The 26356-nt window shown below is 42.8% G+C and overlaps 1 protein-coding gene across 1 annotated transcript in view; it reads right to left on the bottom strand.

Moving 5' to 3' along the window:
• Positions 1–13340, bottom strand: part of LAMC1 (laminin subunit gamma 1) — a 68020-nt gene extending 54680 nt beyond the window's left edge. Inside the window, exon 1 of the mRNA XM_080624102.1 lies at positions 12755–13340. Coding sequence (XP_080480228.1) covers positions 12755–13145 — 391 coding nt within the window. The 5' untranslated portion in view covers positions 13146–13340. The remainder of the gene's footprint in view (positions 1–12754) is intronic.
• Positions 13341–26356: the final 13016 nt, after the last annotated feature.

Raw genomic sequence — 26356 nt, 5'->3', positions numbered from 1 at the left:
AGCTATTCTGCAAGGACACTGATTCACGAATACAAAATGTTTCTGCCTTGTAATCTGTTGTCACAGCAACTGAACACAAAACACAGGACTGTCAGCATGAAAAACTCTGGGCTAGTGGAAAAGAGGGGAAGCAGCAGATGCACAAGATAAAATGGTATGGAGATACACAGCAAGTATTTGAGCATCTCATGACAACTGTCCATTAGTCAAGCCCAGAAGAGAAAGTCCAAGGTTCCTAACAGCTCATCCTTATGGCTTATAGTTCATTTTGGAGAATCACAGAACAGTTTCGGTTGGAAAGGGCCTTTAAAGGTCACCTAGTCCAGCCCCCCACACCCACGACAGCAGAGACATCTTCAACTATATCAGGTTGCTCAGAGTCCAACCTGTCCTTGCGTGCTTCCAGAGATGGGGTAGACACAGCTTCTCTAAGGAACCTGTTCCAGTGTCTCACCACCCTCATTGTAAGAAAAAATTTCTTCCTTATACTTAGTCTAAATCTCTCCTCTTTTAGTTAAAACCATCAGCCCTTTTTCTATTGCTACACGCCCTGCTAAAAAGCCTGTCCCCATCTTCCTTATGAGCCCATTTTAGTGTTGAAAGGAAGATACTTAATGATGATTTGGTTGTTTTACCTTGGTAACATTCTTCAAAGAAACAAAGCGGCATGTGTCTTTTAGGCACAGCAGATGGAAGACACTCCAGGAACACCTTACCTATTATTAACCCACTTTTAATTGCTGATTCAGAACCACCAATAATCTTTTCCAACAGAGTAAGAATCCTCCCCTTCAAAAATCTTCAAACAAGCCTTTCTCAGGGATGTAAAAACCCCAAAACCAACACACGTAGAAGTGAGAGGCTCTTTTAACTACCAATACTTGTTCACACCTTAAATAAAGTGTCTGCCACTGTAGACCAGTCTCTGCTACTAGTTAACTAATCATTAATTCAATGACAGAAAGAGTATGACGTTCCATTCCACAATATGCAAAACCATCCTCAGTTGTCCTGTAGGCTCTTGTCTTTCATCTCAGCAGGCAGATGAAGAATAAAGATGTGGTCTTAGCATCTACCTTAAAAAGCAGGACAGTCAGAAAGCCACCATGGATTTATAGATTTGTTGTTGTTGTTGTTTTTTTAAAGCACAGTGAGGCTGTCCTCATTTCAGACCTGGCAAAACACCTCATAGTATCACCAGAAGCAACTGCCATTTCTTTCTCAAAGGCAGCCAAGCATCATCCAACTTGATGAGTAGCCGCTACGCAAGACACCTTTCACAGGCTCCATGTCTACTTTCTGACCAAAATCTTCGACAATGCATTACTTTTTCTACTAAGTTACCTGCTGAAAGCTGACTTTAAAACCTCAGCAGGAGAAAAGTAAAAGCTGATAGATTTTAACTATATGCTTTAAGATAAGCTTCCCTTGAGGGACCAGCACAGCTACCTGAACAAAGCAAGTGTTTCTACAGACCACATACAGAAGCACATGCTCCACTTACATTTTGGACTATTACCAGCAAATTTCTTAAGCAAGTCCAGACAGGCATCATTCCTCGGAGGGGGGTGATAAAGAAAGTTTTCCCATGTTACATTGATTACATACACAGAACAGAGATGTGTACTGAACACTTCACACATACACATCCTCCACAGGACCAATGGCAACACAAACAAATTTTCTTGGGATTTCTTCCAGCCTGTCTCTTGTGGTTTTCCCAAAGCCGTGAGCAGCTTTCTGCGGCAGGAGTGGAGGAAGCAGCAGGGATGCCCAGATCCAGCAGTTGTGTGATTGCAGGACGGACAAAAGCCAGCAGGGCTGCCCACACTGTTATCAATTGGAAAGACTCATGCAATTTAGCCGGGCAGTTTAAACTTTCTGGTACAGTGCTAATGATGCAAACTAATGACTCCAAACTGTAATTGTTTTGCTGAACCACCTCCCCACAACCCCTCTCTATACCCTGTATAAGCACTCAGTGCCATTTCCACCAATGGGATCACCCTTTCAGAACACGTTTCATTCCCTCCCACTGCGTTCAAGTTCATGTCAACTTTTTAAGGGTGGGAGCAATAAAATAAAAAGCGGGATTTGGGGGACAGAAAGGCTGGGAGACAGGCTCCCTCCCATCTGCCACAACAGCATGTTAATTTTCTACCATACAGTTCACAAAGTAACATGCCATAGCCCTGGAGCTGCGAAACAGACTGAAAGGATTACATGAAAAAGGTGATTAATTCACAGACAAATTAATGAGGAGACATTTAGTACAAGGTTTTGCAACAGGAAGAACTGAGATTCCTATAAACATTTGTAGACTCTTCCATGTAATGGAACAGTGTGACACTGGCCAGCCAAAGATCAGCGTTAGCAGCCAAGAGCATAACACTGTTGGAACTGCACATCCAAATCCTTGGTTATTCAACCACTAATCTGGCAAATAAGAAAGTACAAAGAGACCAGAGCCAACTATTTCAAGTGCATCAGAAAACCAGTGCAGTTCCTTCCCTGACACCAGTAAGAACTTCACAAGGGCTGTAATAATCAAAGCTCTCAAGCTCTGCTGACAACTGCAGTACTCGAGCAGACAGTGTTGCAGCTGTATCACAGCTGCTCTTAGCAATTTTGGCATACCACAGGTAGGAGGTATGAATTAGGAGTAAAACATGATTTGTCATCAAAAAAAAACCCCAAGCCAACCAGGATTGTTACTGCCATGGTTTTGCTTGAATTTGCAGAGAATCAAAGTACATAAGGGTAACAAACCCAATTTTGGGAATCTTCCGATATTCTTCCCTAATGCTACACATGTACTTTCAGAGCCACAGACCAATGAATTTTCCTAGGGATTTCTAAATATAACAATGAATACCAAATTCAAGGTCTTTCAAGAGTACATATTTGATAATTTTTCATGGAATTGTGCACTCCATGCTCAAAGACTAGCGGTAGTATGCCAAGGAACACAGAAAACTAGCCTGAGGTGCAAGGCACAGCCCAAGTTCAGGATTTACAGCCTTTCCAGCATCTTCCAATAATAATTGTAAAATAATTGTAATACTTGTAAAATGTAATTTCCCTGATTGTAAATATCAATCCTTCATAAAACCCACAAGCTTCCCTTCCTAACCAAAAGTCAGGTACTCTGGCACTGCAACAACCTACTTGCAATGTTTTCACACAAATTGCTCAGAAGAAACAGACAACACTAAATACACTCTCATAATAGTTAGGGTAACGGTAAAAAGGCCCTAATTTCCTGCAAGTACTATGAAGCTTGTGGAAAAGCCATACTGTTACTTGCAAAACAAGCTGTACTTTGTTCCATAACGATCTTTGGTTTAGCTATCTCAACAGTGGACGAACCAGGAATGGCCCTGCTCCCCTCCTTTCAACTAAGAACTGCCAGTGGGAGGCATGGAGTGAGAAAGGGGCAGTGCCTATGTATGGGTGTATGCAGAGTGACTGCTTAGAAAGCAGAAGAGCAGTGACTCGTGTAATGCCAGTAATTTAATCAGTTAACTCATGCCTGCAGAGCACAGATGGAGGGGACGGGAGAGCCATCCCAGTTCTGAGCACCCCTCCCAGCTGCACCGGCAATCCCAGAAGAAAGGTGCCAGGGGAGGGAACAAACTGGGAGGCAAAGTAGGGAGAAAACTAGATTTCATTAAACAGGCTCCACACACGATGATGGCAGTATTGAGAGTTCATGTTTCACTCTGGCAACAGCACTAGCACCTGCAGCAGCTGCCCCATCCCTGCAGCCCCAAATCTCTTTACTCCAAGCTTTTTATAATCTTCTTCATAACCATGATGGGAATCAGCAGTAAAAAACATTAGTTTTGATGATGAAAAAAGTGGCTTCAACTCAGGAAAACTTGTAGCTGTCCTTTGATGGGCTGCCTCCCCCACCACACCAAACCCTAACGTGTTCAAGGCAAGAAAGTACAGAACATTATTTAGCATTTCATTTTGAACTTGCATTATACTTCTCATCTGAGCTTCACTGGAGTCTGACCAGAACAAAAACCACCAGCCTCTTGTCTGAAGACATGTATAAAGCAGCCCGCATAGGAGGGCAGCAGCAGCAATGCTGCCCACGCAGGCTGAGAAGCCACTGCTGGGACCAGAAGTGCAGAGAGAACAACCCTATCACAGGGAGGGGGGAACCTTCCCAAACTGCACAGCCTAGGAAAGTCGCAATACCAGGGAAACAGGAGCAGGAGGGAGGTTAAGCCCAAGCAAGCTGCAAGGAGCTTCAGAAAGGAGAAGAAAGGGAGAGAAGCCAGAAAACACAAGTAAAGCAAACAGAAGGTCTGCAACCAGCAGAAGCACCAGCTTCCTAACTAGTTCACCAAGCGGCTAATTCAGTGTTGAGAAACTGCTTGTCTTATGTTACTGCAGTCAGGGCAGCAGGACCCATGAGATGTGTGAAGGCAGCCAGTGAAAGTGGGGAAAGCAGCAGCTGGAAGGAAAGCATCAGCTACCCCAACAAAATGAAAGTAGATTGCTGGACCAGTCTCTGCAGCCCGACTACCACAGCCACAGCTGGGCAGAAGGAGACATGCTGATCCTCACAAGTAAATCACGTTTGTTCACAAGTTGGGAGGCAAGGGCAGCCTGTCCACGGTCACTTCCCAGGGACCAGCTCTGCAAGCTGCCAGGAAGAAAATCCCACTGCAAAATCCCACCAGATGCGAGCAAGTAAAGGACTGCAGAGGAAAAGACTATAAATTATCATCATAATGATAAGCGAACAACAAAAGTCCTAAGACAAGAACATTTTCTCTTCATTCGGTCAAGCTGTCTCACTTAACACTGTGATACCAAGAAGCATCTGATGGTATTTTTTCTAGAAGGGACTGATTTTTCATTGCACTAATCTCAGTAAGAGATACTCCCAACACAAACTCCACTTTCCAAAGCACATTGCTTATACTCCACAACCTTGTAAGTATAGCATAAGAAAGTACAAAAAAACCAACCCATTTATCCCTGTTGAAGAGGCTAAATGACCACACACACACACACAAAAAAAACCCCAAACCCTAACCAGCCCAAGTGCAACACGTAGCACAAGCAGCAGCTCACCAAGGTGGGAACAAGCCTCTTCTGATGCTGAGTAGGTCGAGTTGCAAAGCAGACCTTGAAAAGTAACTTACAAGATGAAAGCAGCATGCTTAGAACTGGAATGATGTCAATGTCAATACCTTGTAATACCTTGGTCCTGAAGCAACCAAGGGAATAAGCATTTAAGGCAACCCACTGGCAAGCCAAAGGCTACCACATGAAGTCAGCCACTGCCCACTTGAACACACACTTGCTGGGAAAGAACAACCCCCATTATCAAGCAGTTTTTGATTGGATTGGGTAGGTTTTAAGGGTTTGGGGGTTAGTTTGGAGGGGCTGTTTGTGGATTTTGGAGGTTTTGTTTTGGTTTCTACCCCTCAGATACAGCTGATCTTCCCATTACAATGGGTTAAGAGCAACGCAAGGGCCAAGTCTTCCTCCTTTACATTTCAGGCCATCAGTAGGGGCCAGCTGCCACTCCTGACGCGATTTAACAACTGAAGCCCTGATCTTTGCATAAAAGCATCTAAGCCCCTGAGGATGAATTTGGGAATTACCTTGTCCTCCTGTGAAAAACAAAACCTACCGCAAAGCCAAATCATATAAGCATTTTCTAAGCACACTGAAGTCTGCAACAGAGACAAGAATGTTACAGAAAGCTGAACCAAGAGCCCACAAACCTGAGTCTTTGCACAATCTCAATATATAATCTCTACAAACACCTTAAAAATCTCCCCCACAAAACCAACAACCCCCCAAACCAACTGTACAAATAAGCCCTCAAGCTAATTGGAAGCCTACCTTCCATGTACAAGATGGCACTAGCTTACCTACCAAAGGAAAAAAAGCCAATAATAGTTTTTGGATACTATTTCTGAAAGAGGAAATTTTTAAATTCTCTGTTACTGAGCACAGCTGTGTTGTGTCAGAACTGCAGGCATGATTACCACTGGAAACAGCTCTTTGATGACTATCGCACTGGAATATCTAAAACAAGTAGAAGCATGGAAACAAGAAGTGCTTTGCCACCCAGTTTCAAAACAAAATGCTGAAGATCACTGAATAATAAAGGGATTGGGGGGAGGGGGATAGGAGGGCAACGGGGTATTTGTAGATCTCTCATATCGGGCTGGACTGGTAGACTAAGTAGAAAAAATATTAAAGACATCTATTTTTATTTCAAAAAAGTTACCTTGACATTTCAGATCCTTTTTACAGCTGATGAGTTTTCACCATTTTCCAAGCTTCTACATCATAAAAATTCAGAGAAATCATTATGTTCTGCCTTAAAAGTACCTAACAAAGGTACAGTCCCACAAAGGCTAACACCATCTTGCACCTGCAGTCTGGCAGGCTACAAAAGGCAGCCTCTCATCTCAATATTCCCAGTCCTGTCTGACAACTGTACGTGTCTACTAGCAGCAGCTCTTTAATTTCACAGTGCAGTTCCTTTGATAGTAACTGTCCTGAACCTCTCATCAATGCTGATATGATGGCCAACACCACCATCACAACAGCATGCTGCTAAAAACGTAGCATTACCCAAGTGATGCTACAGACCACGAGAGCAATCACAAGTCCATCCTTTGCAGATGGCTTAGCGTTAAGGGGCTCTCCTAATATTACAAAGAATTCTTAACACAGCTAGTGATGCCATAGGTTCTCAAAACAAGCATTCACATTTATTCCTCACTTAAAGCCTGTAAAGCTTGATTTGAGACACACAAGGTTACTGTATACCTGGGGTAGAAAAAACCCCAATATACTCCTGTGTATGTGTCAGGACAACAGAGCCAGCAAGAGTTCTGCAACTTATTGGGATACTACGATACCAACTTTATTTTAAAACACTTCATGGTAGCCACCAGTAAGCAAGATTTCATGGTTAAGAAATGTGTAAAAGCAGGTTGAAACGGTTCTTCTTGGGCAGGAGGGGCTGCAGCCCGAGGCTGAGCTTCTGAAGGTTATTATGAACCAGAGACGGCGATGTTTGAAGCAACTAGTTCAGTTTAACACACCCATCCTCCTATCCCAGCTAACCCACAGGTAGGAAATGGAGCCAGACAGTGAGCCTGCAGGAAATCACTCAGCATAGAGTCACCGGTGGCAGTAAATGATGAATTAGGGCCCTGAGGACACAAGGAGGAGGTCTCAGTCTACAACAGTTGTATGATTAAGGACAATGCTCGCAGTTCATTTTTTTTAAGAATTATGGTGAACTAGAGATCAGAGTTTCCTATCCCATCCAGCTGCACTAGAAATTATTTTCTCTATGTGTTGTTTGCAGAGCAATCCTAGTTTTCATTTCTGTGGGATGCGGCAGCCTGGGATTTTCACTTGCAGACTCAAGAGAGGCCAGGAGAGCCTCCTGAGGCCTCAGGCTGTAAGAGAAATGCTACTTAATGCTACTGAATAAGCCAGAAATTTTTCAGTAAGCTAATAATTCTGAGCAGCAAATGACAACTTCCAAGGTTTAAACCTACAAAAGCAACTATTTGACTGTGTCAAAACCACCTATTAAACCTCCTAGCAACTCAGGGCAAGCACCACAAATAGCAGCTGTTTTTGCAGCAAAATACCACACAATCCATCCCCCAAAATAAGTGCTCTGCCATGTATAATATTCCCAAAGGCGTCATGCAGTGGCATCAGCATCCCAAGAAAGACACAGGAGAGAGGAGTTACAGAAAACCTGGGAATTTAAAGGGTATGTGGGAAGTGATAAAAAGCTTTAAAACAACTTTCTATAACTGCACTGAACAACTGCTGACCATTAAAAGCCCTGATCTCCTAACTACTCATGTTCAAACCTGCAAAAATGTAAATCCAGCCTTTGTGAGACCAACTAAAATAGAGTCCCCTCAGGGCTCCGCAAATACCATGGTGAAGCCACTGTGGTGCAGGGCCCTTCCCAGCCTGGGCTCAACACGGGCTTCCCGGCACACACATAACACCAGCCGAAGTGCCAGAAAGACTCAATGCATTCACTACTGTTTCTCAGAGAGTTCAAATCGCAGCCACACTGTGCGAAGTTCCACGTGTGAACGCTCTGCCTGCTCGCGCTCGGTTTCACAGTGGTTCCCTGGGAAGGAAACGAACCGCAGCCTCGTAAATTTTTAATGGGATAACCAGCAAGCGAAGGGCATCTCTCTGCTGCGCTAAATGAAATAAAGCAAGTGATTGCATCCAAGTCGCATAAACTAGATAATTTAAGGCACATTTCATAGCCTGCCCTTTAAAAAAAAAAAAAAACCCCGACAAACTGCTTTTCTGTACTAAAAAAAAAAAAAAAAAAAGAATCTCATCTGCTACAAAGAACTGGCAAACCAAACTGAGGCTGAACATAAGAACTGGCATCTTGCCTAGGCTTCCTAGTAAATGCCTTCAAATGGCAGTCATACCCCAAACTACACTTTGCGGACAAAGTATATATAACCAAGCATCATCACTCTCCTCAAAGCCAAATAAAGGACTGAGCAGTTAGAAAAGGGGGAGGTGAAGGAGACAGGCAGTCCATTTCTCTTAACCAACAGCTTTTATAAGTTTTTCATTTAAACATACAAGATACCATTCAGCTTGGTGACATGGGTTTCTAGGCTGATCTACAGTAGGGATTTCAGAAGAATTTAAGAGCAGGAACACTGAGGTCTAACCCAGTCTATGCCTGCAAACTCAGCTAATGCATTTTTAACAAAAGCAAGCAGCAATTCATTTTTCTTCTTGAAAGGCAGGCTAGCAGAGAGCTACCTTCCAGCACCGAATGCCAGCTCCTCGTCCCAGGGAATGAGAGATGAGGCAGCAATTGGTCTTTCCTGCCTATCAGATAGTCCCAAATTCACAGCTTAGACCACCAGCATCATCAGCCAATCACATCTCCTGGGCACTGTCCCTGCTAAGATGCAGCAGGTAGTCACCACACTGGAAAAGGCAGATCGGACTGCTCCTAGCTTCTAGGCTGTTGATAATAGTGGGCCTGTTCTCAGCAGAGGCAGAGCCACACCGCTGCCATGAAACATCCACCATCGGTGCTGAGGATGCTGCCTCTTTGTCTGAGAAACAAAACACCGGGATCATGATAGCTGAAATTGAGCAGATATGGGCAGAAAGTAAAAGTATTCAGGGAAAAAAAAAAAAAAGAGGTGGCTCTAGCAGGGTCAGTTGGTAGTAAAGGAACAGGGAGGCACATGTAAAAGTGAATAAAAAAAGATGTAGAAACAACAGAAAGCACACCAAAATTAGAGCCGCAGAGAAAGAAGTGAGAATCTGTTCTGAAAGATACACCATCAGGGGTCTAAATAGCAAAGCTGTGCTAAAATATATGCACACAAAGTGCTGGGGAAATGCCAGAACTATCCCAATGCTCCCAGCAGAAGCAAACAGCACAGACTATAAAAATAACGTGACACTCCAGCTTCAAAAAAGCAGACAACTAACTACATACTGTAATGCCTCGGCTTCCATCTTCTATTTAAAAGCTGGCACTACTGCCCCAAAGCCTCTTACTCTTGGAATATACAGAAATATATATATTCCCGGAATAATTCCTCCCAGGGGGTATGGCAATGGTGGGGTCAAAAAAGGCTGGTTGGCTCTAGTCTAAATTTGAAACAGTTCAACCTGAGGAACTGGAAAATGGGGCAAGCAAATGGGTACCTTTAAGAAAAGTGGAAGAAAGGACACAAATGCTCCCCCTCTTCTCACCCACTAACCTAATTACCCAGACACCACCCTGCCAACAAGTTCAACTCCCCCTTCTCCTGATTTACAGCTGCAACCTCACATCTCAGAGCTTCTTGGGGGAGGACTCTTACTTAAGGGGTCTTAATACCCTCTCATACAAAGAGAAACAGCTTTTATAACTCCAGATGTTCCTTGCACAAGAACTGGTAATTACCCCAACCCCCCTCTCCCCGGGGAGCACCCTAACTTCTGGGCACAAATCTTTCAAAACACTCCCAGAACCTGAGCCTTTAACTCAATAGTAATGATCTGCACCGTGTTTTTCTATATCAGGCTCTTTGGTACTATCTAGTCCTAAAGCTAAAGGTTTTTACACATGTTCTGAACTGCAAATTGTAAGAAGATTCAAAGAAACCCACATTCACACGTTGGCAACAGACCCACAGTTCTTACTGACCTTTTGCAGGCTCCCCCAAAACATTACACTGATCTACACAGACTAAATATCACTCAACGTTAATCAAGACATCCCAAACTGCCAAAAACTCAGTGCAGGGTGGCATTTGCATGCTGAAAACCTGGAGCCAACACTGAAAGGGTGCAAAGCAGTGCTAACCATTCAAGGATACCAGTGCTTTTAGAAATATAGGCAACTGCTGCAACAAACAAGGATATGGGTTTGAGCACACAGCCTAATCTTCAAAGATCACGCAGAACTAACTGCATAAAAGGGCTTTGAGTTTCAGAATGCATTTACATCCTACTGAGCACGCAAATACTTGTCAAGCCCTTTGCCTCTTCTCTTACTGATGTCAATAATTAAGTGTTCCACAGACCATGGTGTGCCATGGGGAACAGCCCGCAGGCACACATAACCACAGTACCCAATGTCTCACACAAAGATTATTTGAAGACTTCACAAAAGTACAGCAGAGTAATGTTGCAGAGGAGTCTGGGGTATGCGAGACTAAAATGGCACTTTGCAGTACTCAACACTTCTCCAACCTTCAGTGAACTCCACGATGCATAGAGTTGTACAGGAATATTTACTGCTTGCACAGCATGTGCACAGATAGCTTAATGCTTTGCTATCAGTCATCTTAGAACTAACTCCTGCCACCACCACCACCCCCACAAGCTTCCATGTCTTAAAAGGGTTTATACACCCTTTTACCCACTCAAAAACCTAATTTAAAGGAAAAAAAAAAAGGGGGGGGGGGGGGGGGCAAAGGAAGGGGGAGGAGTACGAGAAGGGGGAAGAAGAGAAATCCTCAAACATCTGAAGTCAGCCAGGCAGCTTCTGCTTAAAAGTTGTACCCTAGTCTGAAAAAACACCAGAGCAAACTCACAAAGCTACAAGAGCCTGCAAACAAACCTGAAAGCCAAACAATCGACAACAATCATGTTGCAATGCTACAGTATTTCAGAGATGCAGTTGTTTCCATCAAAGAAACATCCACATTTCCAGGACACAGCACATTGCTTGCTCCAGTACGCTGGAAAATCATTCTTTTTCAAAGAACACACATATACATACAGGTGCACAGAGTCAAGGACAGCAGTAATACAAACATGCCTATAAACTAAGTTTTACCTTGATAAGAGGTTGAGATCAAATCTTAGTTTACTGGTTTTCCAAGTGACCTGAATAAAACCCCAAATATACAAAAAAAAAAAAAAAAAAAAAAGATGCCTACCTCCTTTTATCCAAATGATTGCATACGCTTAAGCTGCATACTTATTTTGAAGCTCCTAACACAGAGAAGGTGATCCCTGGTATAGGACTCAGCACCATCACCTCCATCTCACAAACACAGTTGGAAGCTTTCACACAACCTGTCCTTGGGGTGTGGAGCCCAAGATCAAGCGCCCTGACTCCTAACACATTTTTTTTTACCTCTGAATTACACAGAGACACATATCCAATGCTAAACTTCAGGTTCTACAGCTGCTCTTGACTGGCAATTGTGAATGGTTACACTGGGGCTTCTTAAAATTCTTACTGTATTTAATGACATGTGGTTTTAACTTTCTGTTGGCTAGCTTCTCTTCCAGTTCTAAACAATTACCCTTCCTCCATGTCACAACAGCTTAAATAACTGAATGAACAGAGGAAAATAAAAGCTTGCCCACAAACCAAAGCAAGGCCTAAACTACTTTATCCCAAAGGATCCGCTGGGAATGCCAATTCATCAGGAAATTCACCTTCTCCTCTTATTGACTTGATGTTACGGGTTCTGCAGTAATGCCAACTGCTCTCTGACAAACCTAACCCACCAACTATTAAGGGACAATGCTGACCCAGGATAAGAGGACACAGAGCAGATGTTCCCTTGCACATACACGTTTTGCTGTAGTGCTTGCCACTTTTCAAACCAGCCTCTCCCAACTGAATCCCAAGCCTGTTGTCTGGAAGGCTCCAAGATCTGAGCTTCCCAGTGCGCGGGACGAGACACGCTCAACATGCCCCACACAACTGCCAATGCTGCCACTCACAGCATGGGCCAATTGTCTCACACATCAACACTACAACCAACGTGGATTTCAACGAAGCAGCCCCTTGCAATATTAACTTGCTTTGCTTCTGTGGAGAAGGCTGAAATTCAAGTTTGTAAAGTACGGTTTAAAGTATGCTTGCAGCTACGGTTATCCTTAAAGAAAATGCCAGTAGCCCAAAGCCAAAGAGCCCATGTCCTGTCCTGCAGGACCAGGCCCCAGTCACACCCGGGACCTCACAGCAAACCTGTACTTGAGACAAAGCCACTCCAGCCAGGACCATCGGGCTGTCTACCCGCCGAAAACCCGCTTCGGCCACTTACTACCGTGAGGCCTAGTTACAGCCACCTTTAACTAATGCGAGCCGAAGCAAGGGCGGCACTAAGAACCCCAGCGCAGGGCGGTTCCTCGGCCCGACCCCCCTCTCTCCCCGCCTCGCGGGGCTGCCCCTAGCGTTAGCGCCGGTTCCCCTTAGGGCAGGGCAGGGCGGTGCGGGGAGCCTTACCCAGATGCAGGGTGAGGTTGACGGCGGCGGGGTGCTGCACGCCGGCCAGCATGGTGCGGCTCTGCCACCAGGTGGCGTCGGCGGGGCTGTTGTAGTCGGTGAGGAAGGCGGCGCCGTGCTGCAGGTGGGGCTGGGCGGCGTCGCAGAGGTGGCAGGACTGGGTGACGCCAGTGACACCGGTCTGCACGCAGTACTCCTCGGCCGGCGTCCCGCACGTGTGCGTGGCCAGCACCGTGGCGTTGAAAGCGGCGTTGACGAACTCGGGCATGCAGCGCTGCGGACGGCCGGTCCGCTCCTCCGTGCACTCGTCCATGGCGCCGCCGCACCGCCCGGGCAACCACAGCCACAGCACCGCCAGCCACAGCGCCCGGCACTCGCCGCCGCCCCCCATAGCGCTCAACCGGCGGCGGAGGGGCTAGCGGAGCGGCGCGGGCCGGCGCAGGAGCTCGCTCGCTCGCTGGAGGCCGCCGCTGCGCGCCTGGCCGCGGGCTGCGATGGGATGGGCCCGGCACGGGCGAGGCGAGCCGAGGCGGTGCGCGCGGCCGGGGGCGGGGCTGCGGCGCGGGGCAGGCCGGGAGCGGAGTTCCGCAGGCCGAGCGAGCCCGGGAACGAGCGGGAGCCTCCTCCGCCTCCCGGAGTGCGTGCGCTTAAAGGGGCGATGGCGGCGGTGGGGCCGGCATGACGGGAAATACTCGTTTACCGCCATACGCCTGTCTGCGTTCTGCCGGTGTTCCCACGGGAGCGGCGACGCCCGGTGACAGGGCCGCCCGGCGGGAAGCGGGGACATCTCGCTCGCTGCGCCGCTGGCGTTGTGTGTCCCAGGCGGGAATGTCCCCCCAACCCCTCCATGCGGCGGTGGGCCCGATCACCGCCTCTGCCCTGTGAGAACCCGGGGGACTGCCCTTTTGTCTCTTTTAAGGACTTTTCATAGAGAAGGAAAAAAATCAAGTTTCTTCAGAAATGTGGTAAAATTGATTGTGTTCTGCCAGCCGGACAGTTCTGAACCCGGTTGGTTTTGTGCTGTTCAGAGGCACAGGCCTAAAAGTGGGTGTGAGGGGATCTATGTGGCCACCTAAGCTTCTTCAATTTTCATCTATAAATCCAGATCTCTGTGCTGCTTAGAGGCATCAGCTGTGCCAGACGTGGCCAAAGACTGGGTTATGCTTTTTAGCTATTAACCTGTGACTGTTCAGTTTGAGGAACTGTGTAAAGATTGTGTAAAATCCAGGAATGCTATAAAGCCAGAACTGGTTTTACAGGAGAAAGTGTCTCCAGAAGCCTGCTCAGGAAACAGGATATTACTCATCAAGATAGAAGTTGATAGGATAGTCAAGGAAACGTTTTGTAAGCTCCATGTTGGTTGTATTTATGAGAAAGTCTGAATGCAGCCTGTGGCCAAAAGAACAGAAAAAAATGCATTCTGCCCTGGGAAAAATGTGCACTTTCTTGTTTCAAAGTAAACACACATATCCTATAGAAGCTGACCCTTCACTTCTGGCATTAAGAGCCTGTGTCAGACTTCACAAGGTCTGTACAGCACATACTCATAAGCAAGCCTGGAAATTATCATGCTTCTGGTAGATTTGGTGCTCCACGTTGGTGCAGTGATTTATCTTTTTGCCCCCGCAACAGAGTATTGACCTGGCCATGATGAGATAGCTTCTGTACCAAGTGTCCCCTGGACACTCCCAGCACCAGCAGAAGGGGTGTGGATGCATTGCAGAGCCATCACTGCATCGTTATTGTTCAGGCTGGAATTACACATCTTCAGTGGAAAGTCTGATTTCCACTGCTTCCCCCTTTTCCTCAGTTTCTGAACACAAGCCAGCTGCTGCAAAAGCAATGGCAGCGCTGATGCCATCAAGGCAGGAGCTCTGGAAACAGCCTGCTGATGGAGCTTCCTTGGCTCAGTAACAGCCTGGCTGATGCCTGCAGTTGAGAACAGACATGGCAGAGCAGGCAATAAGAACAAGAGAGCAGGAAGCCACATGGAGCAGATCTATGTGAGGGGGCAAAGGATTATGATACAGGTGAGAAGCAAGCAGGGACTCAGAACAGGGTCAGAGGGCATTGCCACAAGTCCCACTCAGTGAAGCAAAGGGATTGTCTGTCCATGTGTGAGAGGTTCCCGTGGATAATGAAAAAATATTCAGCTTGATGCAAAATTCTTGGGTTTAAAGATACTCCGTTTTAGTACCTAAAACCAATAATTTTAGTGATTTTTTTTAATTAATCATTTCCGATATTTTAAAGTACAGATGTATGACCATCCTCAACCATTTATGTGAAGTCCTCCCTGTCATTTTCAGATTACTGATTCTAACAAAGAAATCCTGATACAGAGATATCTGCTATTTGATATTTGCTATCAAAATCCACTTTATACTCTTAACTATGGTTTAATTTTTGGCATACACACGTAAAGTACTCAGACAGATCGAGTGATGCAGTTATATTTAATTCAGTAAACCTATACTTATCTAACTAAAAAGAGAATTAAATCTCATATCCCTATAAATACATGGCTTGTGCTTTCCTTTTAATGTCTTACCTGCTGAAATAGTTTATCAAAGTACTGCACTATATTCCCACAAACCCCTTTCCAACACAGAAAAAAAGCATCCTCAGGTAAAATAACAGTGTCTTAAAAGCACAGAACCCAAATAACTTCTCTAACTTTTCGGTGCTCACATGGGTGAATAACAGTAAAAATACCTTGGTCAATAAATTCTTATGACTGTAAATTCCCACAAAGTGGACTGAGTGATCTGCACAGCCGGAGTGACCTGAAAGATAGGAAAGATTGTCTGATAGATAGGATGGGCACAACAACAAAACTTTCAGTTAACCATCTGTAAAATAAGAATATTTATGGATAAGGTTCATGACTGTGTTGGGCTTAGCACAGAAATAATGAAGCAACAATGAAAAAATTACATGGGTGCTGCTTCAAGAACAGGTGCAAGTCTTCAAGCACTTACTGCCCCAAACTGATACCAAGTCTCAAGAAAATTTGCTTTAATAAAGACATGGTCAGGGAAGAACTTAAATACCTAACGTTAACTGTAGAAATCAGCACGTTATTACTCCAGTTGTTTTTTGAAGTGCTCAGATCAAATTACATGAATGCAAACAAGTGTGGAGAGAGTAAGAACAAAGAGAAGACATGCAAACAGAAAAAGCAACATAAAAACTTGAGAGGAAATAGCCTTTATAAAAGCAACACTTACAGGAAATCCTGCCAGCTTTCAGAAGTCCAGGACTCCCAAGGCTGGCAGTCTTGCTTTTTGAATAGATCTTGTAAGTGGAACTGAAAGAGAGCAACTAACCATGAAAGCAAAAGGCATTTCATGAAATGGTTTATATAAGTTTTACTGGCTTCGTCGCTCTTTTGCAGATTATCCTAGATAATTCTGTACAGCAACTATAGGTAGGTGAATAAAAAAGTATCTCTGAAACTGTTCATTAGAGGTAATCTGCCTCCTACAAGTTTCTGCAAACTCAGGAGAAATAAAAGACATAAGCTGATCATTTTATCTCTTTTTTGAGTCTGGGATGTATCCTTATTTTATCTCCTTAATACTGTAATGTGGGAAGAAATATGCAAAACCAACAATAAAACATGAAAAGACTGTGCAGCTTTTCATGTATCTGTTGTGGATTTAAACACAGCCCATCCTTTTAACCAAAAAACATTTTGGTTAATGGATGGCTGGGGGTGTATATGAAATGAATTAATAATCTTTGATACCTGGCAGATAAAGTTTTATCTTTACTCCTTTTTTGTTCTGTGGTGTAGTCCTGTGCTAGATTTAAGCAACCTTGTCTTGCAGCCTATATGAGGCTGTGCCAGTAACATCAGAAGGACCCAAGCCAGCCCTAACTATACTTCCTTCCCCTCTCCAAAACCTCCACTCACCTGCCCGACACCGCCATGAACAGCTGCCTTTGGAAAGCCCACTGACGGGGGAATTGGGAAAGGGACACGCGTGGATGTACATATTCAGCATCCAGTGGGCTTCTTGGAGTTGAGATGTTCCTCAGCACTTCTCCCCTTCTAGCACTTGCATTCCAAATCAGCACACCGGCAATGCGCTGCACAGATGAAAGTGTGCTAGAGGAATGGATTAAACTTATTTTTGTAAGGTAGTATAGAGACACTGCAGTATAGAGACACTAAATCTACTGAGAATAGTCGCAGGCTCAGTGCCACCTTCATCCTTGCACTACAGGGTCCACTGGTGGATGCTCTGCCACCAAAAAATTCCAACAGTATTTAGGTTTCTGATGCACTGCACTGAAGTTTTCTATAAGGAGCAGGACTTACTTATCCAGATCCGTTTGGATAATATCTGAGTCCTGTTCTTAACTGACTTGCATAGCTATGCAAATCCTTCACATGCATGAGCTGGGGCTGTTTACACTAACTGTAAGACATTCCCAATAAAACTATCTTCCGAGCCTGATAAAATGCCATCCCAGAAAGCAGTGTGTGTGTTGGTGGTGGTCACAGGGGGTGGTCACCGGTATCTCACCATGAAGGGTGTTGATCTGTGTGACCACAACGGAGTTTAGTAAGTATCCTTCCCGACCTTACAGCAGAATTCCCAAGATGGTTTTTAACAGAAAGTTGGGTAACTTATTTTCAGCAGTGCTAACAGGGCAGAATTTTTCTTCCAAGTTAGTTCTTAACTCTTCTTTATGGTCACAACATCTTTTTTCATAACACAGTCTGCCAATCAGTCTTGCCATGATCATTTTTTTATCAACAGTAAATTTTGTTGCTCTTTTATCATTTGTAAAACCCTGATTTTCTTTGTACAAGATGGTTATTAAAAGCAATCTTAATTGTAGTGTCTCCCTCATTTAAAGAGCTCTCCTCTTTAAAAGACTAAATAGACAAAAGAAACAATTCAGGGAAAATCTGTTCAGCCCCTGTAGCCAAGAAGAAAAAAAATAAATACTTGGATTGAACAGAATCTTCTGAAAATACAGCTTTACAAAGTCTCTGCAAAACTAAAATGCATACATGGACTAGAATTTTCACAGGTTTATAACTCAGCTATCTTTGGGTAGACATTTACAAGAACACAAAAAGCTTATTTTTTTAGTTGAAGATGAAGACCATTCCCCTGTCTAACAGAAATCCTTTGATTGATCTACTGTTCAGAAAGAACAGAACGTCACCGTGAAATGCATACAGCGGCTTTGATATAAATTGCACACTGTAGTATTCCCTAACATTTTTGTTTGATCCAAACCACTCTTGGCTGCAAATGAACATAGAAACTCAGAACCCATAAGGATAATGAGACCAGCTTCAGTGGGGAAAAAAAGGCAGTTTTACAGACTTAAGCAGAAAGTCAAGGTTGAAAACACTACATGTTTGACGATGCTGCCAGCTTTCTCTACAGTAAAATAAGGAATGCTAGTTTTGTTTTAGCAGAAAAGACGACATCTTCTAGTGGTTTAACCTTCCTACCAGCATCACCATTGATCTTGCAGTCATAAGAGGAACTGGGGAGAATATAAACATGCAAGATCATTCTCTGGTTGTTCTGTTGTTCATAGGTATCATAGCAGTGGAAGGTACCTCAGTTTTGCAGGGACAGAAGCTAATCTTGATCCGTAAAGCAGAGTAATGAAACCTCATTTATTGTGAGCAACTGAATTCTCACTTCCTTCTGAGTCCATACTTTTTTTTATAATAAGAGAATTTATCCTCCTAGTTTGAAGCATGTAAAATGCTGTAAACACACTGCTACTTATGGATTATCAAAGCAAAGAGAAAAATTAAGATTGTTAGGGAAGGAAATGACATTTTTAAACTCATCAGTGGATACCATAAACAATGGAAAAATATCTAAAACGCCTTATAAATAGACTGTTTCCTGCTAAGTGTCTCCTTTTTTTGCTTTTTGAAGTACTATTAGCAAGCTACCTAAGCAGGAGATTTAAAAATATATTAAAATAAGAACTCAGTAGGCAAGAAAAAACATAGTTTCCATAGCTGTAAGCTGCACTTTACTTGCTGGGAACCTCAACATACTACCCACATTTTCATCCCTGAAACTCAGTTCACAGAAATATCAGAAAGACAAAGTCAAGTGTCTTTCTGATATTTGCAGTGCCTGTGAAGGAATTGGAAATTCTAAGACCTATGGGCTGGTTTTTTAACTCTCAAATCCTTAAAGAATAGGAAATCTGTAGTCTCTTCAACTGTTATTCATTTCTTCCATTTTGGAGCTCAGGAAAATTCTCACATTTGAGAATTTAATTACATTAAAAGCATTTATCTGAGTAGATCAACTGTAACATTTATGTGACAAGTCATTTTTGATGTGTTAATTTACCTCCAACGTATAAGCATGTTATTTCAAAATCATATGAAGAAGTTAAAATCAAGATTTAGTGCACCAATGCATTAAACAATTAATTGTAATTGTCTGTGTTGGGGTTAACTTAAAATAAGCACCAGAAGCAGGTACAGAGGATAGGCTACATCTTTACAGAATGGTGAGTCCTTCCTGCTCCAGTTTTCTCACAAAGATCCAGATGCTTGTCAGTGAAAGCCTGTTGTATTTTAATTAGCAATGAATTAATAATAGAGATTTAGATACGATAATATGCATCTCAAAAGTTATTTCTTATATGATTTTAAATCACAGAATGCTCTGTAAAATAGCACCTCATTGTGACTGCCCAGTGTTTTTTTAACCCAGAATGTAGCTTTTGTTGGTCCACTCTTTGGCTTGAGTCATTTTCAAAACCCATTTCGCACCTCCCCATCAGCCACTGGCTTGTGGCAAACAAGTTTTTGCCACTCGAACTGTTTAGCATCAAAGGTTAAGAAAACAAAAAGGCTCCAGAACATACACATTTTTACATACTAATACATACCTAGCATACCATTTTCATCAATGGTTCAGTGCAGCTCTCAAAGCTCCCACATTTTCCTATATTTAAAACTAAGAATTGTCTCTGGATACACATGCTGGTAGGGAAGACTGCCTTATTGGATGTTATTGATTTATCAGACACCACTGGATACTATTTATATTGGTTTTATATCCTTGTTTGAGGGCTTTACGAACCTGAAAACATATTCAGCTTCTCTTTAATTTTGTTGAACCACATCTTCCTCTTACAATATGTTTCCTCTCACAATGAGGTTGCCTGCGTAATGAGTGAATTGGATTTAATGACTTTTGCCAGACAGGTATCCCTCCAGGGTACCCCCTTCCAATTCACTTACACAAACATAAATACACTTGGTAACCTTCCAGATAATCAAAACTTCTTTTCAGCTCACCTCAATTGGGGAAGACACTGAAAGTTGAGGTTTGGTGGTTTTTTGCTCCACCTTGTGTTTGTGTTTTCTAGTCATTCCTTGCACTCTCTGGATGTGAGGCTGTGAGTCCCAGAGGAGCCAAGCTCCAGGAAACTTTCCTGGTTTGTTAACCTGCAGAAGTAGTCAGGCTTGAAAGCTTTTATTTATATTCACCTCATCTCCAGCTCAACTGTGGATAAATACAGGTGCCCACAGTTCTAACAAATTCCATCTCCCAGGACAAGAGGCAGTAACAACTGTTCGCTCACTGGAAGCCATATGGCCAGGCCCCAGTTTAGCAACATCTGGCTTTCCAAACAGAAAGAAAAAAAAAGAATTAATAATGTTGCACAAACAGATGATACATAACTTCATTAGTCCCCTGAAGTGTACCACAGACGGCATTTTTCTCATACTGAACCCAAGTACTCATGGTCATGTTTCCTTCCAGGTCACAGTTGGGATGGCAGATGTTCTCCCAGTGTGTTATTCTCGCATCCTGTGGTAAGGATTGCCAATTTATTCAGGTTCCAGAGTATAAATAGGAGTTAGCTCAATGAAGCAATTGTTCATCCCACTATGAATTACGTGACATAATTTCGCAGGCTTCTTTTGGACTCCTGCCTCAGGGGAGCTAAAATGTGAAGGGGTGAGGAGCAGACCTGCTGGCAGAAAGCAAGAGGTGCTTGCAGTTGCGCTCAGTACAGATGCCTCCTACGGTCCTGCATGGCTGGACGGACACTAAAAAAAACATTACATACTCATTGTTGGGACATTAACATGCCATTAGTTTTTTCTACTATATATTTGGGGCATTTAGGGACTCACCAATTCTTTATAAACTAGTTTGTGTGATCAACAGCAACAGACAAATTCAATGTTCTTTGGTAGATAAAACACGTGCAGGTTTATCCTGAGACATTACAAAACAATTTTAATATGGTTGTAATAGAAAGAAGAAACTTGATTACATGCACTGATAACAGATGATATCTTGAGAAAACCTGGTATGTGTTGTAGAAATAGCAACTTAGAAAAGTTAAAAATAGATGAGGTGATAGATAGGCTGTGTCAAAGACAGTGCCATGCTTACTACCTGTGTGCTGTCTGGAACTGGACAGATCTCCAGTCTTCACAACAATGACAGATAGCCAGCTGTCCATCTTGTTGTTGTCCCAGCCTGAACCATAATGCTCTGTCAAACCATGGTGCTGTATAGTACCATCAAGACTCTTCCAAGCATGTTACAATTTCTGTAGCTGTAGACCCTAACTTCCTGCATTTTTCACATTTCCTCAAGCTTGTGGAGTTGGAATTCTCCAGTAAATGGCTAGTTTGAAGAAAGATTACTAGGGATGGCACAGAACAAGCACCCTTGTTAGGTATGTGCAATCCCAGAGCCATTAAGAGGCAGAACCCACCTTTGTGCTTAAATAGTAGCCTTTGTGTCTTAAATAGTGAGATGCTACCTGGTTAATACAATAGCAGAGCAGCAGAAGATAGCCTGTAGCCAGAGGATGCCAGCCATGCAATGGACCTTTTGAAGTTGCAATACCTTTTGGAAAAACTGAAGATGAAAGAAAACAACTGGCTATCTATCTTGTGCATCCTTGATGCTATCCATGATGATATGCATCCTGACGATACATGAAAACTCAGTAGGCCAATGACCTATATAGTATATTTAATATAGTTTTGCCAAAGGTCTCTCTCAATGAAGAAAGTTATTTTTTCCTGGGATAAAATGAGCATTACTAAGCACAGTGTGTGGTGATTATGGATTTTCTTTTCTTAGAAAGACAACTAATGTTCTGTTTTCAGACTTCGGTTATATAAACACTTTCAGCTCAATAATAAGTTCCCAGACTTCTCTTGGATAAGCTAACTAGGCTGAAGTCTTTTCATTACACCTATTTTTGGCCTTGGATACTTTGTGATCACTTTGAACTCTCTCCAAATTTTTAACACTGTAAAGATGCTGGATGTGAGAACTGGGCGCATTTTAGAAGTAATCTTTCCATTAGCATATGCAGAAATAATATAAATGTTTTTATACACGTCTTTGCAGCGACCATGTGTTCACATCTTTTTTGCTCCCTTATTTAGTTACAATTATTTTTAAGTCCTCTTCTGAGATAACTTTTTACTTAGTCAGATCTGTGTAGATCTGATTTTACTAAACTTGTCTTCCTGAAAAAGATTATTTACTTGGAACAAAACAAACCAGACCGGATTCCATATTCAAGTTTACAGTAACTGCTCCTCTACTCTCTGTCTCTTTTGGAGAGTCTCCACTCAGAGTTTGAAGGTCACCTTTACGGAGACTGAGCCTGGAAAGTTTCAGTCTGAAAACAAAGGCTCAATCAAATCTTGAAGCAACTTAAAGTAACTTACAAAGCCAAGTAAGCTACTTGCCTTGCTTAAACAACCTTGAATATTTGAGTCACAGGCAATGAGGAAAGGAGCCATCCTTTAAAATGTAAATTCATAAACCAGATTTGGGACAGCTTAAAGAAGCTTCTGTTGCTCATTTGTAGATGCTGGTTACTATAGCTACCTGATGTAACCATTGTTTTTAAAGTATATTGCACATACATTCAAAAATATTCTGCCTGGAAAGAATTACAGGAGGATAAGCTGTCTTCTGACAAATATCAATTTTTAGTTTAATACTATAGGCTATTTATTTAAGTAGCTTTGTCAGTTGAATCACAAGATCATACAGCTATGTCTATATCTCTAATTCTTTGTGTGCATGATGATGCTAATATAGAGAGGTACTGACATAAGAAGCCTTTTCTTTTGAGCAAATCCATGTCACGTTGCTAGGAAGCTTGTCTTGGCTGAGTTGAGCTTGCATAGAAATGTTTATCAGCTTCTAGTTGCCCATCCTTGGCTCTACAGAAATCTCTGGTATCTGGTCTCCTTGCTCAAGCTGTGGGTCCTCCTCCCACCTTATTGTTGTTACTTGTAGAGGCGTTGTTCCTTCTTCCTTTACTGTTCTCAGTAAGGCTATAGCAATTTATCTCAAAAACTGACAGGACATGTTAAAACATCTTTTAGGTCAAAAATGTCAGGTAGGCAACATTTGTATGGATCCTGATGACTCTTGTGATTGAGATCCACTCAGGGAGATAAGGTTGTTGCAACACTGTCTTTGTTTCCAGACACTTCCAAATGCAATCAGTTTGAATCCCAGGTATTTTTATTTGGAGAAAAAAAAAAAAAAAAAAAAGAAAAAAAAAAAAGAAAAAAAAAAGACTGAATTGTTGTAAGACTTTGTCAAGTAAATGCGATTTGGAACACTAAAAGACAAAACGCTTTGTGGGTTTTGAAAAATTTAGTCTTGGACTTGATCCTGAATGAGGGAAGAAATAAAAATGTTAATCTGAAGGTCTCAAGAGTCTGCAAACATGAAAATGCTTTCACATTCAGCTGCTGTTTTGTGAAAATGCTGTTTTGCTTCATTTTTGGTGCTTCACCCTTAGAAGAAAGATTAACGATGGCAGTCTGTAATTCCTAAGCAGAATTTTCTTCTAATGATTTTACTTTGTTTTTCTCACTTCACATATTATATCCTACTTAAAATATTACAAGGACCCTTAACAGGTGAGGGCCATATGAGTGTGTAATTAGAGGAACCTAGTGAATGTGTGGTTCTCAGCAGAGAACACATTCATTCGCACAATGGGTTTCATATGTGTTGAAGTCCTTCTTGTTAATAGCATTGAAAGTATCATATGTGTATGTACGTGTAAATTGTCTTCAGGATGTTAGATTATTGTGTTATTTACAAGAGTGAGCACACAGGATCAGCTCCCAGACAGATGCAACAACTGCTTGCTTTTCATCCAGCATAAGATTGCCTCTTTCAGCTTTATTAGTAGATTTAACATTAATGAGATGGTTGTTGCTGTTTCAGGGGCTGTTTACTTTGAGTTTTGGGAACAAACTGATATTAAAGCTAGAGTCTAGCTCTGATTCTCCCACTGTCTGATGATGATGGTGATCCTTTTTTTAGCAGTCATTTGCATATGCAGAGCAACATCTTTCTGCTTGATTTATCCTAATTTATATAAAACCAAGATCAGTGTGTGTTTCACCTTCAGTTTCTGCCTAGTATCCACATCCTCCTACAGATGCTTTGTGAACCGTTACCACTGTAATCACATGCACATAGGAGCTTCTGTGAAAAATAAGAAAAGATCTTTGGAAGCAAACTTCTGTGATAACTGCTGCATCAGATGCAGCTAATGGCTTCTCCAGTTCCTACCCTGGGCTTAAAAGGTTGGAAGTTCCTAGTAAGCTCTTCAACAGGCACTTTTTCCCTCCACTGTGGGAAGGATTGGTGCAGGATGAAGATCCTGACCCACTGGTGTCTATTTTCAATCTGTTCTCTTTGGTCAGCATGGCTTAAGCCATCTGTTATTTCATCACCCTTGCTTATCATCTTTACCAGCGTAGCAGAGCCACCTGGCTTCTGCCTGGCTAGCACAAGTGCACCTCTTCTACCCAAGTGCATCAGAAGAACTGGCCTCTACAGACAAAGATGTAGTTTTTCTTTAACCCCTCTTCTCTTTCTTTTCTCTTGTGGCAGCCTGCTGCCTTGCCCAAACAGTAAGCGAAGCCAAACTGTGTTCCAGAAGCATTGCTGAGTCTTTGGCTAGTCCTGCAAGCAGCCTGCCAGCTCCATTAGCCAAACCAAATGTCTACATTAGCCCTAAGGGAGGAGGAGGAACCATTTTATGGCAGCTGTAAAAGGTCACACAGTAAACACCAGGGCTACTGCTCATCTGTTGTCCCAGCTGATCCAAGTAGTTTGGATGTGTGTATGGTACGTACATGAGCAAGCAGTCAAAGCTCCCTCCTGGCTCTTTGAGATTCAGGTTACAAACTAGAGAATTAGCAAAACTAAGTTGATTATTTTGGGTTTGTTCTATCTAGTTTGAGACTGGTTGTTCAAATGAGATGGGTCTTAAGACTTACAACACTTGAAAACCTTTGCCTTAAAATACACATTCTGCCTTTCCTGCATAAATCTGTGCAAGCTCTAGGGCTTTTTGGCTTTGTTTGTTTGTTTATAAGCATGGTGGCATTCCAAAAGATGATAAATATCTAAAAGCCTACCATTGTTTCACAATCGGGGATGTACTAGAAATCTAATTCGGCTTCTCCTGAGATCAGAACCAAGCTGTTTTCATTGCTGATTTTCACATTATTAGTTTAGTAGCCCTTCTGCTTCCATGGTTGTTTTTGCAATGTGTTTACATCGTAATATCATCACTGTATTTAACACTCCCATAAGGTGACAGATTTAATACGAAATTAACATCAGCAGACTTTGCAGCCATGCTTCAGTAACTTACACCTTGCAGATTTAAAGGCTGCAAACACCGATTATCTAAATGCCTGCGCTCACTTGTGCATATTTCCTTGTTCAGGTTGATGCCTACACCATCATATGGTCTTGCATCTTGCAAAACATGACATCATGTTCTGAGTTTATCTTTTATCTGCATCAATTTTTTATACATTTTAGTATCCTGAAAATAATGCAAAAGTGCTCCTTTTGCTGCCCATCAGTACTGGTGTGCTATTTTAATATTAACATTTTAATATTAGCATTACCTCCGGGAAAGAATGGTCACTGAAATGTGTCCTGCTAAAGCTGGCCCTTCTGCGACTAGAAGTCTTGTCCTGACCAGTAAAGAAAAGCTCACAGCAGAAACACAGCTCAACTGAAGCTGTTTATTGCACCTCGGTCTTTCAGCCCTGCCTTTTCTACCCAGACACAGACACACTGAAAATGCATGTGCTTCACCACCACTAAGGCAGCATCTCTTGTTTCCTTAAATAACCTCCTCATCCTTCTAGACCCAACCTGCTTTTAAAAACCAGAGCCACATGCAAAGCTACTGGTTTTTATTCAGCTTATTTTAAGGAGTTTTGTTACTGCTAAGAACAAGGAAGTACCAGACAGGTTTCAGAGCTCTTGTCAGCATCAGGAGAAAAGCACCAGGAGGCTAGGTAGCAGGCAAAGAGGGAGATTGGGAAAGAGGTGGGAGAAAATGCCAGCAAGTCTCAGAGCTCGTGTGTGCCAGTGAAGTGCCACAGAGCAAGGCCACACTCTCTTGACAGACAAGTTCTGCACCAACAGAGTTCTTTTAGGCAGCCATTTTCAGATCCTTCTTCCATCAAAGCTCAGGGTGAGCAGACATGTTCAGATCAGAAACGTTCACCTCAATCATTCTGCTTTCAGAGACAGGTAAGGC

Source organism: Psittacula echo (genome assembly GCF_963264785.1).
Source record: "Psittacula echo genome assembly, chromosome: 7".
Lineage (NCBI taxonomy): Eukaryota > Metazoa > Chordata > Aves > Psittaciformes > Psittacidae > Psittacula > Psittacula echo.
Note: the sequence above shows the minus strand (reverse complement) of the source record. Positions and strands in the feature narration are given on the sequence as shown.